The sequence below is a fragment of the Neofelis nebulosa genome, chromosome 4 (genome assembly GCF_028018385.1).
Source record: "Neofelis nebulosa isolate mNeoNeb1 chromosome 4, mNeoNeb1.pri, whole genome shotgun sequence".
NCBI classification, from domain to species: Eukaryota; Metazoa; Chordata; class Mammalia; order Carnivora; family Felidae; genus Neofelis; species Neofelis nebulosa.
The window spans coordinates 116,905,493-116,923,421 of NC_080785.1; the positions used below are offsets into that span (position 1 = coordinate 116,905,493).

Sequence of the window (17,929 nt, forward strand, 5' to 3'; positions counted from 1 at the left end):
TCTTCTCGCCTCCTTGCTCTGAACTGACCACCTGAGAGCTGGGCGTCCAGGCGCTCCCACCTGCCCACACAGGTAGGCACAGCGGGGTTTTCGTTTCATCGTTTGAGAAACACATTTTCAGGGCAGTTGCCAAGGAATTGCAGACTGAAGAAGATTTGTTAACGATAATATATGTGCAAAACACTGTGTAAAACTGTATGCTAATGTTATACAAGTGGTAGTTATTACTATTATTAACAGTAGCCATCCTTGGACGACCTGAACTAATTTTTAAAGGCCCACAGTGAGAAATGAGAACCACAAGTATGTAGCTTGTGAGTCTCCCAGAATGCTCACTGGTGATTACAGCATCATTGACTGTGGTCCGTGTGTGTCCCTGAGTTTGCTGACTTTGGTGAGCTGGGTGATGGATGTTCTTTGTTTATTTAATTTTTATGTCAAATATTTACATTATTCATGAGTATTTCTCTCATGGGCCACTTGGGCTGTGTTTACCAAGACTTGCGTTTTTGTTGTTGTTGTGAGCCAAGACCCATCGTTTTGGAAACCTTTTATTTTTCTCTAGTAGAGAGGGACAGACATGTAGATGATTTGTCAAGGCTTGTAAGGGCAAACAGTTTCACATAGAATAACCATATGATCCAGCAAGTCTGCTTACTGGCATGTGCCCCAAGGAAGTGAAAGCAGGGACTCAAACCAGCAAACCAGTTTTTGCACATCTTTGTTCATAGCACCATTATTCACATTATTCACCCCCAAGAAGGGGGCGAACAACCCAAACGTCCATCACTGGATGAATAGATACACAAAATATGTGTGCACACAATGGAGTGTTTATTCAGCCTTGAAAAGGGAACACAACTCTGATACACGCTGTAATGTGGATGAACCTTGAAGACCTTCTGCCAAGTGAAGTGCACCAGTCACAAAAGATGAAATCGTACACAATTCCATTTATGCGAGGAGGGTGGCTGTCAGGTGAAGGGGGAGGGGAGAATGGGGAGTTCGTGTTTCATGGGGACAGAGTTTCATTTTGGGAAGATGAACATTCTGGAGATGGTGGTGATGGCTGCACAGCAGTGTGAATATTTAAGGCCACTCAATGGTGTCCTTAAAAATGACTAAAATGGCAAATTTTTTGTGTATTTTACCACAGTAAAAAAAATATATATATATATGTATATCTATATATATATCTATCTTCAGTTCACTTGAATAGACAATAATGAATCTATCATGTGTTCCATACTCCATTGAGATGAGTGGTGTGTAAGGAGGAGGTAAGTGGTTTGGAAGACAGCAGAAGACCAGCCCCCGAGGATTTGATATTTGGTGCCTAATAATAGAGAATCACAGTGTGAGGACTCTGGGGGTGGTGATTTTAATTTAAAGGGCAGGTAGGATTAACCATTATCGTTTGGTTTTGAACTCCTCAAGAAAAGGAGAGGGGTGTGTCACTGGGGTATTGGGGGACGGACTCTAGAGGTTCTCCAAAAGGTCTGGAATCATTGACTCAAGATTTTGGGGAAAATGCCATCTCAGTGTTGAACAGAATCATCAAGTTCCCTGAGGTTCCTTTCCCCATTTCTTTTCCGGGTTTCAGGTTTCGGATACGGACATGATTTTTAATAGCCCAGGGGATGGCTCTTAGACGTTAGTCATGTAAAACAAAGCTAAGCAGACACTTAGAGATAGTTCTGAATTTTATGAAGTTTGCAAATGAGAATATTTGTAAAGCATTGCAACTTTAGGGATGCCTCATGGCTCAGTTGGTTAAGCATCTGACTCTTGCTTCGAGTTCAGATCATGATCTCATGGCTTGTGAATTTGAGTCCCACGTCAGGCTCTGTGCTGACAACTCAGAGCCTGCTTGGGATCTCTCTCCCCCCTCTTTCTCCGCCCCTTCCCCACTCGTTCTCTCAAAATAAATAAATAAAACTTAAAAAAAAATAAATGCAACTTTATAACTCATACAAAAATGAGATAGGCCATCTCTGTTGTTTTTTTCAGATCCCTTGGGAACTTTGCTTTAAGAATAGAGATTGATGAGTAATTTCCCTATCAATTGTTAGTATATAATAGCCTTTCCAAGCATATGAGGGTCCTCAAAACAATCTTTAATTCATATCTCATTCCTATCTTGTAATGTTTAAAAAAAAAAAAGGCCAATTTTTTCTCTAGTCTTTGAAAGATGGGGTTCCGACCGGACTGCCTGAATGCCCAGAGGGAATTAATGGACTAAATGCCTAGCATTAATGTACTCCATAATTTGCTCTCAGAAGGTCTTTGAGGTTCTTTATTACTATTTTAAAGAATATTGGGTAGAGCCCTCATTATATTAGATGAATATTTAATCAGTTTATATATACAATACTTAAATTTTCAAACTTTTTAGTACAGTTACATATAGTAATTTAACTCAGTAATTTTGCCCACAAAGTTTCTGATGTCAGTCAAGGTAGGTGGGTGGTTTCGAGAGAAAAATTGGCTTTCTAATTTTTGTTTAGTGTTGAATAAATGCACCAAATTAGAGGTTATCCTCTAATATCAAGAAGTCACGAGATCACTGGGAGCTGGTGGCCACCGGCGTTGAGTGCAGGAAGGCGGCCTGCGGGTGTGCATAGGGAAGAGGGAGTAGTGACAAAGCCTATGGTGCGGCAAGGGCATTGGCCAGTCTGTCTCCGATGTGCAGCACATGTGATGTGAATGTGGAGTAACCCATTTGTAATTCTTGCCAAGGTTCGGTCACAAATATAGCTGAATTTAAAGGGAAAAAAATAGTGGGAGGAATTCAGATGACCACACACCTCCTATGTGACACGGGTCCTGGAGTGACTGTTGGCATCTTGGGTAATGCCGTTAAAAATGTAGTTCCAGGTGACTGAGGCTGTTGAAATAATCCTGATTTCGAGCGTTCTGTTAACCTTAGTTTTTATTAGACCTCATGTGCTGATGTTTGGTTCAGAAATAGGCTACCATACATTGAAAGGGATGCTCTTTTCCTGCATGCCCTGTGTTAGATCACATCTGGAGTATTAGGTTTAGTTCTGGGCACCACACTCAAAGATGAATGTTAATTTGTAAGGCAGGTGGAGGTGGGTGTCAAGATGGTAAGGGGTCCAGTACAATTTGCAGCAGTTTTTTGCTGAAGAGAAATCTGGGCATGGCAGGGCTGACGGCAGTTTCCAGGGCTTGGAAGAGGAAAGAGGCTCCATTGAATTTTTCCAACGGTTTTCCAAAGGTTCAAACCTTTGACCCAAGAGTTGAACTGGAAAGCAGATTTCATTCATTAGGAGGAAGAATCTTTCATTGAAGCTCTTCAGTCATTGAGTGAATTGCCTGAAGAGAAAGTAAGTGCCCATCCCCGGAAGTGTTTAAGAAGTAGCCACCCTCCAGTTAGGGAATGAATGAGTCACTGGGGTGAAAGGCACAACATAGGGAATATAGTCAGTGGTACTGTCAGAGGGTTGCGTGGGGACAGATGGTAGCTACACTTGTGGTGAGGACAGCATATGTATAGAAGTATTGGATCACTGTTGTCCACCTGAAACTAATGTAACATTGTGCATCGACTACACTTTAACTTAAAAAAAAGGAGTGGTATGGCCATCTTCAGGAGGCCATGGTTGCTCATTCTCTCCTTTGTTTACAGCCATCTTACCATGAAGCTCTCTTCCTTTGGGTAGGACAGTGCACCCAAATCTTTTTGTGAAACAGCTTTATAATATAGTCCAGTGATTTGCTGCAAAATGCAGAGTAAAAACTAAGAGTGAGCCTTCAGAAGAAGTTGAATGGAATTACGAAAGGTGGCTTGGTACCAACCTGGAAGAACGGAAGCAGAAATGATGATGGAAGGTGTTTTCAGACCACTTTTTTCTATGGGGTTTGCGGTGGCTGGAGTTGGCTCTCCTGTCACCAGCTTCATGAGCTCCTCTGACTTGTTCAGACCAGTTTGGGCTGGTTTTTCCCTAAGAGTTCATGTGCCCTTTGGTTGGTTGCTCCAGAAGTTCGTTACTGTGTGCCAGGCACTGTTCTGCATACGGGTGACGGACTCTTGGGAACAGCGCACCGTGCACGAAAGTCACTCTGCCTAGTTTGCTTCACTCCAGCTGTGTGCGGAGGGACCTTTCTTCTCTCTGGGTCTCAGGTCTGTGGACAGCTAAGAAGTGGGGTGCTTCCGCCCTCCTCCTCCCTGAGGAGGGGAGTGTAAAGCGGCGGGTCCCACACTCTACTTTTCTAGTGTAAGTAAGGTGTTGTCTGTGGAGTTTAGAATCAGACTGGGGGGTGGGGGTGGGGGATGGGACACAGCAGGGAGAGCTGAGCATCTGGGTTGACCCCAGTTAAGCCTGGGCTGGCACCGGACAGTCTCGGTGGGCAGATCCCTTTGCCCCCGCTTTCTCCTATCCTTGTCCCAGCTGTCGCAAGCATTCCCTAAATTAGGACAGTGGAGCAAAACGTCACCATATTGATGCCTCTGTTGTTGTGAAGGGAGGTAGATGGTCTTTTCTAGGCTTTGGTCTGCCTCAGACATTACAGCTTAGTTACAGAAGAGAAGACATAATGTTTTCCATCCTGTCTCTGGTACAAGGGCTCCCATTAATGCCAAAAATACGATAGTGGGTGTATTTTTTAAAATACCCTTCATTGAGAGAATACATAACGACAAAGCTACTACCGATTTAGTAGCAGTAGGAATTTTAAATTAATTTAAATTTTATTTATCTCAGCTACATCTCCATCCACTTGAAAGCTCTTGAGTGTACACGTGTGGGACATGTGATCCGTTCAAGGGTAGGCAGCGCACACAGATCCCGGTCCCGGCAGTGCTAAGTCCCCGGGGCCCTGGCTCGCAGGTGGAGGCCCACTGTCTTGGTGGCAGTTGTGACCAACATGGGGGGAGGGAAGAGATGCTTTAAAGTCATGTTCTTGGGGTTTTTACCTCTTTTCTCAGACGTTAGTTTTTCCTCTGATCTCAGCTAATGATGGAAAACATGTGTAGACAGTTCCAGTCAAAGAAAACCAGTACCTTATTTACATAGGGTTGAGCTGTTTGGAAATGTGGCTGGAGTCTCTCTGCTATCTGTGAGGGCTCTGCCCTGCCCACTAACATCTCTGAGAGTCTTGCCTCCCGTGGGTGACAGGCCTGGAAAGCTCTTCCTTTGTGCAGCAGGTCGGGTGTCTGCATGCTGGAGCCGTGCACGGGGCGGGTGGGGTGCCGTGGTGCATCCTGCACTCACTCAGGGCCTGTGTACTCTTACTTTACACATTGTTCTAGCAAACCCACTTAGTGGCTTCCTGGCCCAGCACGAGGAGAAGGGAGAGAGAAGCGCTCCCCGCGGTGGCAGGCACACTTCTCCAGGAGGAAACCGCCACACGGCTTCCAGGAAAGGAAAGAAGTGAGTTCTAGGATGTTTCAGACAGGTTTCTAACTAAAATAGTTAAAAAATGTTTTCTCACTTATGACTTACATTTCGGTTTTATGTAGAAGCTTTACCTAAGTGGCTGTGATGGGTAAGTGCAACTGCATGGCTCCAGGTGACCTCAGTCAGGCTTCCTGGGTGCCCTGGAGTCCCTCGTGCAGATCTGCATAGTAACTGTGCTTGAGGAAAAGAGAGACCCCCTTTCCCCCGGAGATCCTTCTAGTCCCCTGCAGAAAGAAGGGCAGGAGTTTACAAAATGCTCACTAGGGCTGACCTGCTGGAGGAACAAGAGGGATGTCTGAGGAATCTCGAAGGCTCAAGAATATATGGAGATGTTGTTATGCTGATTTAGTGCCTCCCCTTTTTGAGAAGGCTTTGATTGGAAACCCTTGACTCCTTTATACAGAGAGAGTCCACATCAGTGATCTCAGAAATGTCACTTAGATATGTAGTTGTTCTTACACTGTCCACTGCTTGTGATTCCCCTACACGCCAGCACTAGAGAAATGTGCTATTTCTGAAACCCTTGCAGGCAGTTTCAGCAGAAGAGGCAAGGTTGGCCTCATCTGAGTCCCTGCCCCACCTCCTACCAGCTGTTCCACCTCTGAACGCCAGTTCCCTCCATGCTCCAAGGGAACAGCGGCGGATGACCCAGAGGGCAGGCACAAGCAGTGAATGCAAGCGGGGACAGTGTACAGCTGGCCCGTGGGCTCGAGGGTTTGGTTATCAATGGGCCCATCGCTGTAGGAATGATGGAAAGATCTGGTGGGTTGTCCGTGCCTTCATCTGTCCAAAATGTTACTGAGCCACAAGGTTTTGGATTATAATTTGGCTGATGAGCTTCTTCCCTTGTTTGTGGGGGCAGATGGGGTTGCCTTTTCCTGGCTTCCTCAATTGCTCTTGGAGGTGAAGTCAGGGGGCAGCTTCTTATTGGCAGGCCTGGCCTCACACACACAGTCTCAGCTTGTGCTGTCATTTCTTGGTGCTCATTAAATATGCCTCATAATGACAGGCTTGCATGACAAGGTCCAGTGGATCTTATGAACCTATTTGAAAATGAAGTTATAAAACATTCGTGGTGTGTGTGTGTGTGTGTGTGTGCGTGCGTGCGTGTGCGCGTGTATCATAGATGAAGCAGAAGAAACCCTGCCTGTGGAGAATATCTAAAGAAGCATAAAGTAATGGCAGGGAAAGGCTGTGGAAGTTGTATTTGTTTCCTAGGAATGCCCTGACAAAGCACCACGAAGTAGGGGGCTTAAACCGCAGAATCATGTTGTCTCACAGTTCTGGACAGAGGCTACAAAGTCTAAGATCAAGATGTCAGCAAGGTTGGTTCCTTCTTGAGAGCTGTGACTATGAACCTGCTCTTGCCTCTCTCCTTGCTTCTGGTGGCCTCCAGCGTTCCTTGGCTTGTAGATGGCATTCTCCGTGTATCTTCACGTTGTTTCCCCCCCTTATGGGTTTATCACTTGGTTCAAATTACCCCCTGTGTATAAGGACTCCAGTCGTGTTGGATTAGGACCCGCTCTCATGACCTCGTCTTAACTAGATTATCTGCAAAGACTCTTTCCAAGTGACATCACATTTACAGGTCCTGGAGGTTAGGACTTGAGCATCTTTTGGGGGAAGCACAATTCAACCTGTAACAAATTAAAAGCCAAGGAGGTAGAATGACCAATACGTATATGAAAATAGGCTCACCTGCGCTGGCAACTAGAGAAATGCAAGTTAAAACAGCCAGGAGGACTGACTCCGCACTGCGAGAATGACAGAGATCCGCAGACTGCCAAAGCTGGATGCCACAGAGGATGCACGTTGGTAGGGACGGTGATGTCCAGCTGGCAGAGGCAGGTACAGACAGAGTGGACGGCCACATCGTAAAGGGTTTTGGCAACATCTGTGTGAGCACTGCAACCCAGCAGTGTACTTTAGATATCTGCCTGAGAGATCCTGAGAGACCCCCACACCCAGGCACAAAGGGATGTGCAGAGATGGAAACACCATGGGGTTATTTATAATGAGGGAAAACCAGGGATGGTCTGGATGCCTGTCAGTAGAGAAATGGATAAATACATTATGGTGTGTTCCTATGAAGGAATACCACACAGCAGGTAGATTACTAGATCTCTAGGTCGGAACGTGGGGAGAGCCCCAAAGCCACGTGAGGGAGGAAAGCATGACTGCAAAGCAGTATGTACAGTGTGATTGATACCATGATGTAAATTTAAAACGTGTTAATGGGGCGCCCGGGGGGCTTAGTCGGTTGACTGTTCGACTCTTGATTTCAGCTCAGGTCGTGATCTCATTGTTTGTGAGTTCGAGCCACTCATCGGGCACAGAGCCTGCTTGGGATTCTCTTTTTCTTTTCTTTTCTTTTCTTTTCTTTTCTTTTCTTTTCTTTTCTTTTCTTTTCTTTTCTTTTCTTTTCTTTTCTTTTCTCTTCTCTTCTCTTCTCTTCTCTTCTCTTCTCTTCTCTTCTCTTCTCTTCTTTTCTTTTCTTTTCTTTCCTTTCCTTTCCTTTCCTTTCCTTTCCTTCCTTTTCCTTTTCCTTTTCCTTTTCCTTTTCCTTTTCCTTTTCCTTTTCTTTCAATAAATAAATAAATAAATAAAACAAATTTTTTAAAAAGTGTGCTACATACTGTTTACAGATCTACTCCTATGTGGTGAGAGTTCATAAGCACGAATAGGAAGATTCCCCAAATACAGGACAGCGGTGCATCCAGAGCTGAAGAGGGGAACGAGCCTGGGGGGCGATCACAGAGGAAGGGTTTCAGTGGAGTCTGCCCTGTTCTCCTGTACTGATGGCTGCCAGCGTTTCCTAGAAGAGGAAAGAAAAGGTCTGAAGCAAATACAATATGTAATTTCATCTGTTAGTCTTGGATGGTAGGTTCATAGGTGTTGGTAGTTTTCTGTACCACTCTCCCCCTTGCTTGAGAGGGAAAGATGAAAAGGAAAGGCTTTGGAACCAGTCAAATAGAAATTAGAATCCTTGTACGGTTCTGGTTTTGCAGCTTTAGATGAACTACTTGACCTCTCTGAACCTGTTTACTCCTCTATAAAATGGGCATGATGATACTTACTGTGTAGCGTAGTGAGAGATTGAATAACACATTACAGTCTAGAATATGACCTGGCATGTAGCGTTCAATAAGTGATAGTTCGCGATAATAAAGATACTGTATTTGTGACTGCACGTCACAAATGTCATGCGATAGAGCAAGTGGGGAGTGTGTGGCTTGGTTCTGTGTCATCGTTTTCTGAAATCTGAGCTATCAGTGGGGGACACTACCTTTGTCAGGGAGTCATAGGGGGAAAAGTTACGTGGGTGGATAGATGTGGTAACCCTGTAAGTCACCAGTTGTAGTGCCCTTCAGGCACAGGTTGGATTCCCTTGAACCTCTGAGGGTGGCAGGGCTCTGGCTTTTGTCTTGATTGTTAAGTGATGCTGAGGGATGATAGTTGTCGTGTGCAACACAGTCTCTCCCTAGAGTTCAAGTCAAAGGCAGTCTCCATCTGCTTTGCACTGCTGGCCAGGACATGTTCGTGACCAAAGCAGAGGTCCCAGATTGTTCTCTGTCTTTGCGACACCGTGAATGGCAACATTTCCCAACTTTTCTTGCCTGTGACACGCAGCTCATCAGTTTGCACCCAGGAGGGTGTCTCTGCCTTCCCTCTGTACAGCAGTGCCCTGGCAGTGTCCCCGCCCCCTCTGCTTCCTGTCTGTAGTTGGTACTAAGGAGGGACAGGCTTGACCAGGATGCTTGGGGACACATCTGGAAGCATGTCGGGAAGCTGTGGGTTACCCTGCTCACAAGGAGAAAGCAAGAGGGGGTATGTGAGGTTTGGATGCCCTAGGGGAGAATGGGGGAGACGGCAGAAAATGGGGAAGGTATCTTCACTACTGCTTATTCTCCATATTTAAATGCTCCCTGAATTCTGCTCTTTAAGAAAGTCTCTCCTGCTAGGAATTGCCCCTGAAATTTCCTTAATTCCCTTTTCATTTACCACAGATGCGGTTCACTGGACACGCACGTAATGTAGGTACTTAAATAATTCACTTATTCACCGTGTGCTCAGCCCTGCGCAGGGCATTGGGGAGACAGCAGAGCATAGGGGTGCAGGGCCCTCTGGAGCACCCCGTGGAGCTGGCTGACTGGAGAGCAAGGCCTACAGGACCAGGCCTACAGGGTCTCCCGGCAGCATGGAGCAAACAGGAGGTGGTGAAGGGCTGTTGTAGCAACCCAGGGGGAGGATGGTTGATGCCCTGCCTCCCCCTCCATCCTTGGCTAAGTGTTCACCTCTACCATTCTGCTCCTCTTTCCTGCACGAGTGAGATGGCACCACCTACACCATCACAAACCCAGGGGGATCCCGGTAAGTGGTGGCTGTGGGATGCTTTTTGTCTTTAATTTGAGAAAATCATTAATTTTAATTCTGGTAAAGCATATTTACCATACAGTGTACCATTCTAGCCATTTTTTAAAAAAATGTAGTGTTATTTTTTTAGTAATCCCTACACCTAGTGGGGCTGGAACTCATGACCGTGAGATCAAGAGTCACATGCTCAGGGCGCCTGGGTGGCTCAGTCAGTTGAGCATCCGACTGTTGATTTTGTCTCAGATCATGATCCCAGGGTTGTGGGATTGAGCCCCACATCAGGCTGTGTGCTGATCATGGAGCCTGCCTGAGATATTCTCTCTCTCTCCCTCTCTCTCCCTCTCTCTCCCTCTCTCTCCCTCTCTCTCTTCTTCTCCTCTCTCTCCCTCTCCCTCCCTCTCCCTCTTTCTCCGTCTCTCTCTTCCTCTGGCTTTCTGTCCCTGCCCGTCCCTCGTCCCTCGTCCCTCATTCATGCTTGCTTTCTCACTTGAGTTCTCGTTAAAAAAAAAAAAAAAAAAAAAAAAGTCACATGCCCTTCAGACTGAGCCAGGCAGGCACCCCTTTAGCCATTAAAAAAAAATTTTTTTTTAATGTTTATTTATTTTTGAGAGCCAGAGAGACCGAGCCTGAGCAGGGGAGGGACAGAGAGAGAAGGAGACAGAATTCAAAGCAGGCTTCAGGTTCTAAGCTGTCGGCCCAGAGCCCAACGTGGGGCTTGAACTCATGAACCACAAGAACCTGAGCCAAAGTCGGATGCTTAACCAACAGCCACCCAGGCGCCCCTAGCCATTTTTAAAAAACATTTATTTTTGAGAGAGAGGGAGAACCCGCACACCAGTGGGGGAGGGGCGGAAAGAGAAAGAGGGGAGACAGAGGATCCAAAGCGGGCTCTGTGCTGACAGTCCATTGCAGGGCTGGAACCATGAGATCATGACCTGAGACTGATGCTTAACTGACTGAGCCACTCAGGCACCGCTCCCCCACCCGCCCACCCCCAGCCATTTTTAGTGTTCCATTCAGTGGCATTAAGTATGTTGTCTTGGGGAAGCTTTTTTAAAACCAAAGCTGCTTTACTGAGCTGATTGTGCTAGACTGTGAACATTTGTTTGTTCACGAACTGTGAACTGTCCTGTTCGTTCCCAGAGGGCGACCATTCCTGTGAGGAGTGAAATGGGAGCAGGAGGAGCACTATGCTGAGGAGACAATTGCATCTTGGCTGCGACCCTCACCCCATGGGCTCCTGCTCCCCCCACCTCACCCCTGCTCCTGGGTCCTTAGTGCTCTGTCTGCACTAAGCCCTCATGCACCAGTGGAGGCTGCCACAGACCCTCACTTCACCCCCGCCAGGACTGCTCTGGTGCCCCACCCCACAGGGCACTCTGTCACTTCAGGGATGTTCGGTGTGTCACCGGGACCTGGGCCTGGGATCTTGAGTGGGCCCCACCACACCCACCTGGGCCGAGAGACCTGCAGCATGGGGGCCTTTGGGGCCCAGAATATTTCCTCGAAAGCAACACCTACAATGTCTTATACACAGATCCCTTCCCCTGCTGGAGGAATTCAGACTCACATTGGTTTATTTAATGGCCGTCAGTAGTTAATGGAATTCAGTCAAGGCCCAAGAACATCAAGTAGTACCTTCCCAAGGGTTTGGTTTCAGGTCCAAGCTCCTGTTTAAGGGCAGGAAAATCCCATTTTAATGAGAATACAAATGGACACGGTGCACTTTTTTCACGTGATTCTTTCACAGTCTCAGTGCTTGGAATCCAGCTTACTTTTCCCCAAGCACAGTAGACACTTCTGATTTCTCAGCTCAGAGAGGGCAGAGGGAGCATGTGGTGTCCGTTCCCCGGAACGCTTTGTCCTGGAGGAAAGTGTAATATGCATCTTCTTTTTTACCACCTCTTTACCCTTGTTCCCCACCCCCCCCATGGACACACACCCCCACCCACCTTTCCGTTTTTTCTCCTGAAACAGTTGGCACTGGCAATCCCACCCCAGGATGAGTGTGGGTTCTCAGGAAGGGGGCCGGGTGCATCGGAGGCAGCAGCCCGGCCGTGGCATCAAGGCACCTGGGAGCCCTTTAGGCTCTGATGGGGCTGTAGTGGGTTTTTCCTGAGCAAACTTTGTCTTTAACTACGACGGGGGCGACTTGGATCTGGCAGGCAGGAAGCGTGCGGTTTGTCTGCTGTCCGTGAGAGCACATGATGCTCTGGGAAGCAGTGGAGCCTTGGGTATGATTCACTGGAGGAGGGGGAAACATGGAAAACAGTGTCTGTCGTTAAGCTCCGGGAACCAGGAAAGTGAGCTGGAAATGTGAGTAATATATAATTTTACTAAAATTAAATGCCAGGTACTTCAGACGTTTTCTTTCTGTGTTTTCAGTGTCTTGTCTGATCCGTGATGTCCCACTGTGTCATGTTTGCAGCTGATCAGTTTTCTGGTTAGCTTTCCCAGAGTTCTCGTCTCCTGCTCCCCAGGGCGGTGTGGGTGCAGAGCGGGTTTCGGGGGCACACTTTGTGGGTATGGCATTGCCCTGTTAGCCAGATGCCTTTAGACCATTCACTACTGCCTTGGGACATCCCTTTCCCCTATAACGTGGTTTACTAATCCCTGCGCGTCAGTTGACTGTCCGGAGGCCCGGCTGGGTTGATACACCTCACTGTGCCTTGTCAGTATTGAAGTGCCACTTGGGCATGAGATTCGGAGGATCACCGGTGCTGTAGTAGGTCTGTGCTGGTGACTCTGACGTTGGATGGTCACAGGTATGTACGGCCTGAGCTTCAGGCTGCTTCTTCCCACCAGCCTAGGCTACTCTTCATCCTTTGGCTCTTTCCCGCATTCTCCCCTGTCTGTGATGTGGCACGTGCTGGCTTCCCCGGGGCTCTAGCTGTCATGTGTGAGCCTGGCCCCTCCCCAGGCCTCTCTGCTACAGCCGGGTCATGAGCCTGTGAAAAGGCAGGGCTGTGTCTTACTTTCTGTGGCCTTCACAGGATAGGGGCTCAGTCAACGTTGCTTGATAAACTGGAGTCTGAATTGGACAGAGGCAGATTCGGACTGGGAAGCTCATCATTCCGTCCAGAGTTTCTGGAGTGTGTTCAGTAGGCTCCAGGAACCTCATTTTGGCGGGCAGGGAGAAGATAGTCTCAGGGAAGCAGTTCACGCACCTTATCAAGCATTACGTCTTATCCAGATTGAGAAGAAAACCTGATACTGAAGAGGAGTATTGTGACAATGTAGTTTTTCCCTAGTCTGATAAATTGCATGTTTAGCGATAAATTTCCATTTAGGTAAAGTCCAGTTTATCTCGGGTCCGACTGGCTGGAAGTCTGTCCAGCGAAACGGCCTCATCTATGCCGTGTGATTATGGCTGTTTGCTCTCATAGCCCCGGAGGCGTTCGTTGGGAAGCCCTGTAATGTCTTCTGAATCATCACAGGAAGATGGAATTGTGGACAGGCGGGTTTCAAAATTAAGGTTTTTTTGTTTTGTTTGGTTTTTGTAATTCTTCAAAAATTGTTGGGGTATATGTAGCATATATGGAACTGTTTGACCAGAACATATTCTCCCGTGATTGCCTTAATAGGCTGAAAATTTATTCTCAAACTGCTTTTAAGTCATTCTATATAGTCAACTCAGAGGATAAGAGGGAGAAAAATCACCCATAAATGAAAAGCTGTGGCTTACGCAGTGAATTACTTAGGCTTACAGCTGATGTGTCCCTCCGCGTTCACTGCTCACTTGCCCTGTGCTAGTACGATTATTGGGTCTGTATTATGTCCAGTCCCTATTTAAACCCCTCCGAGGCATATTGTACTGTGACCACATGGTAGATGAGGGCACTGGGCTGAGTGGCTTGCCTGTGAGATGGTGAGTGGAACTAAAGCTTGGGGCTGGAGTTTGCCACATCTCCTGCTCTTTCCACCTAGCCCCTGATGGCGTACTGATCCTGGCACACAATCCACCTGAAAGGTGTGAACATACTCGCAAGCGGCCCCTCTGCTCTCACTCCTTCACGATTCTGCCCATCCTTCGTTCCGTGGCCGTGGGGCCTGCCTTTCCTTCCCCGGTCACCCGTGTACGGCTTCCTTTTTGTTCACTCACAGTCCTCACCATGGCCTACCACGCTGGGTAGCGTGCCGGGCAGTGAGGGTACAGGATGAGCAGGGCTTGGTGTGGTTCTGGAAGCCCCCGGAAAGGGGGGGCGGGGGCGCAGATGAAGACTTTGTTAATATTGGTGTGATGAGCTTTTTATTAAAGATTTGCTTGGGCCCTTGGGTATCCAGAGCACAGCTCCTAAAGCTGCAGGCATGGTTAGCAGTGAGTGCTGTGTGTGTGTGTGGGGGGGGAGGGGGCACACACATATACCATTAGCCACAGAAAGTGGCACTGGCACATCTTACCTGAAGAATGGCAAGTAGACTGTCGGAACTGCAGAGCACTACGCTTGGGGGTGTGAGGATGGGAAGGTGGTCGGCCTTTGGGACTCTGGCGAGAAGGCGGTGCCAAGCTGCTGAAAATTGTAACTAAGGGCATGATGTGGTCGGATCTGCGTTATACAGAGCTCACGCTGGGATGAAAACAAGTAAAGTGGACACCTGCATCAGGTGGGCAGATTGAGTGTGGGTAGCCTGGGTGTGGTGCCATCCTACGTCACCATTGGGGGAAGCAGGGCAAAGGGTATATGGGATCGCCGTGTGTTCATTTCCTACAACTGCCTGTGAGTCTGCAGTGGGAGAAGGCATGCCTGGGTGCATAAAATACTAGCTTACCTTTCATCTGATTCAGGCGGAGAGGCGGGCTGTGACTGTTGATTTCTCTGGGTTTCTCAGTGCACGAGCCCAAGCTTCTCTGCTGTGAAACAGGCTGCCCCCTGAGGCGGATGGTGGCTGTGGACTCTGAGAATAATTTGCATCCCTTAAAGAAAAGTCATTGAAATTACCCACCACATTTCTAGTTAAAAGACTTCTCATTTGTTACAAAAAAAAAAAAAAAGATTGTCCTGGCAGTAAAGAACATGGTGGACTGTGGGGGCTGAGACCCAAGGCAGAAAGAACCCCAGGAATAAACAGGGGAGGAGGGACCTGGGCTGAGCCCACAATGGTGTTCCTGGTCTTTTATCGGCTGTGCCTTGCCAGTCACCCACGCTGTATGTAGCATTCTCTAACAGATGCAATATAGGATGCTGCCTTTGGACCGGGTCACTCAGGTTGCAGGTGGGGGTGGTGTTTATAGCCCCACCCATGTTCCACACAGCTGAGGGCTTTGGGAGTGTCCGTTGAGGGACTTCCCTCAAGTGGACTGCTGTGGTCGGTATGTTCTGGATGGTAGAGCTGCACGCTCGGAGCCAGGGCAGACGGCACCAGTTCTCAGCCAGTGTGGCACCACAGCCCTGAGTCTCGGTTCTGTCACGTGGAAAGAAAGTAGTTGAGGCACCTCCTTCGTGCTGTGGGGAAGATCCAGAGAGCTAATGCTGCTGGTGGAGGCTTAGAACACGATCCTCCACGTTGGAGGCATCTGGTGACTTTGGATTATGCCGAGTGGCAGATCCTTGTCAAACCAAGCCGGCCTGGAGCACGCAGGCAAGTTCTCCAGGCTCCGAGCAAGCGGAGTTTATTATGGAAGGGCTCTGCAAGCACATCCCCGCTCAGGGGCAGGGTGCTGAGCCGAGGGGTGGCATCTTCGCTTGGATGGCCCCACACGGCCGACCTCAGACCCTGGGGCTCTGGCGTCACACCGACCTGGGTGAGCACGGGGGTTCCTCGCCTTACTGGAGCTCTTTGGCCTGAGCCTCGGCAAATGGAGATGACGATGGTGATGAGATATTTCTCCCTAGTGCGGTGAGGAATTAAATAATCAGCATGAGGCACCCGGTGCAAGGCCGGTCTCCCCTTCGCCATTCAGAGCATGCCAGGGTTTCCATCCGAGCGCTCATTCCTCTTTTTCAGGAACAAGACTGCCAACGGAGACTGCCGAAAAGACCCCCGGGAGCGCAGCCGCAGCCCCATCGAGCGTGCCGTGGCCCCCACCATGAGCCTTCACGGCAACCACCTGTACACATCCCTCCCCAGCCTCAGCATGGAGCAGCCCCTGGCGCTGACCAAGAACAGCATGGACGCCAGCAGGCCGGCTGGCATCGCGCCCACGCTGACCCCTGCGGAGCGGCAGCAGGTATGCCTTTGTCCAGGAGGGCTCAGGTTGGCGGCCGGTCATCGGTCCAGGGGTGTGGGGACCGCGGCCCGGGTGGAGACCACGGGGCAGAGGACCGGGAGGGAGGTGGCGGCCTGTTACAAGGTCACACTGTGACGAAGTTAAATGTCAGGTTGCTTTGCTTTGGGTTGGAATTCTATAAAGTCAGTGGTCAGAGGGGTTATTAGTTCATGCTGGTGAGAAATCTGTGATTGGCAGATAGGAATGTTTTTTATTAAAGGAAAATAAGGAAATTAAATTATTACTTAATAAACACAGTTCGCTTGATTAAAAACCCAATATTTCAAAAATGGGGCTCCTGGGGAAATACGAAAGGAAGCATTGGCATTGAGGTTTGGAATCCCTGCATGAGCCCATGGTGTTTCTCTCTGAACCGCTAGGGCCTTGTGACCTAATAGGTCCCGCTGTCACCGTTTGTTTAAGATCGACTGGCAGTGAGTGGAGGAAGGTGCCGGGTCCTGAGGAGATGCTGTGTGCAGCTGGAGGCCCCGGGCTCTGCTTCTGGGCTCCCCTCTGCTTTCCTGCAGCCCCCCACCGAAGTGCCTGTGGCTGGGCTTCCGGCCACCCCTCCTGACACAGCTGGCCCAGCACGCCTGGCGCCAGTCTCTGATCTAGTCTGTAGTAACTGCTGTCGGCAGGGCCTTGGCATCGGATGAAGTCGTGCCAGTGCCTGTGAATCCAGTAAGGCCGACGAACGGTTGCATTTCCCACAGGGGAGCCAGACATCTGCATCCCGTTTGTTTCGTTCATTCATGTAACAGAACGGGGTAGATACCTACCATGTCCGAGCATGCTAGAAGCTGGGCAGGCAAGATAAGGGCACTCACGGTTTTAGTGTAGAGGAGACTGGTTATCAAATAACTATATTAACGTATCTGTAGACAGACACTGCACACTTACTAGTACTGCCCGTGCCTCGGGCACTCGGCAAAGCTCTGGAGGTACAGAGACGCATGAGTGGAATACGTTTCCAACCCGGAAGGAGCTTGCAGTCAAGTCAGGGGAGTGGGTGCATGCAAAGAGGATTGCACTCAGAGCCCACAGTAGAGGTGTTTTAGGCATCAGAGAATTTGATTCTAGGAACAGGGAATTCAGCCCTCTGGCTGCAGCCACTGCCGCGGGGAGTCCTTTGGCAAGGTGGGGGTGGGATTCCACTGGGAAGATCAGTCTCTAAGCCCATGGTGGCTTGGGGGAAGAAGCTCCCTGGAGCCCCTGGAGCCATGTCTGCCCAGAACAGCTGTCTCTGAAGCTTTAGTGTTTCTTGGATCATGGGTTTCCATGACTTTGAGGGTCTTCTGGTTGGTTTGGGTCACATTTGCTGTGTGAGAAGTATGCTGCTGGACACAGTGACTTGGCTCTTTTACCGTGGTCTCCCTGACCCTACGGTAAAACGTGCCTGGCTGCCCCCCGCCCCCCAGCAGGAAGGTCCCTGGCCTGTCCGATGTGCTGTGCGGCTGTGGAGCAGGCTTTCTAGGACTGAGAACCTTGAATTCCCACCTGAGTTCTTAGGGGATCCCTGGATGGAGAACAAAGCCATGGCTGTGGGGCAGGCTGACAGCTTTCCGGGGAAGCCAAAGGATGTGGTGGCCACACCCCTAAGCTTTCACTTAACGTTGGGGGTGGTGATGAAGCAAAGGTTATCATTCATGTGTGTTTCCTTCATGGGGTAACCGCTCAATGCTCCCTCCTTTGTCAGTGTGGTGTGGTGTGGCCGGTCACTAGAACCTGAGCTACTGCTCAGACATTACCGAGTTCTGTGCCCGGTACTCTGCTGACCACACAGAGGTGAGCAACATGGTCAGCTCAGAGGCTGTTTGCTGGGGTTCTGTTTTATTTGTGAGCGGTCAGGGTGGCTCCTGTGGGGAAGTGAGTTTGCCGTCCTGCAGCTCTGAGCAAGGGAGAGGACTGGGTGGGGGCTTCCTGG

The 17,929-nt window shown here is 49.0% G+C and overlaps 1 protein-coding gene and 1 long non-coding RNA gene across 11 annotated transcripts in view; one reads left to right on the plus strand and one right to left on the minus strand.

Moving 5' to 3' along the window:
* VGLL4 (vestigial like family member 4) overlaps positions 1-17,929 on the plus strand; it is a 163,914-nt gene that overhangs the window by 139,590 nt on the left and 6,395 nt on the right. For 4 of the 6 annotated variants that reach the window (XM_058725988.1, XM_058725987.1, XM_058725986.1 and 1 more), the window contains one exon: positions 15,744-15,966. In XM_058725988.1, the coding sequence (XP_058581971.1) occupies positions 15,744-15,966 (223 nt within the window). Of the gene's footprint in view, positions 1-9,438; positions 9,458-11,769; positions 12,114-15,743; positions 15,967-17,929 lie in introns of those variants that run through there. The other 2 variants (XM_058725991.1, XM_058725989.1) reach the window with 2 other exon arrangements.
* On the minus strand, positions 1,692-15,744 carry LOC131509808 (uncharacterized). Of its 5 annotated transcripts, none has more exons than XR_009260703.1 (5): positions 14,568-15,744; positions 12,571-14,365; positions 11,368-11,661; positions 8,060-8,238; positions 1,692-7,060 (listed from the first exon to the last, which is right to left on the minus strand). It is a non-coding gene; the product is annotated as an uncharacterized LOC131509808 (long non-coding RNA). The 5 variants fall into 5 exon arrangements; XR_009260704.1 differs by lacking the exon at positions 1,692-7,060 and having other exon boundaries at positions 8,003-8,238; positions 12,571-12,745; positions 14,199-14,365; XR_009260700.1 differs by lacking the exon at positions 1,692-7,060 and having other exon boundaries at positions 8,003-8,238; positions 14,199-14,365.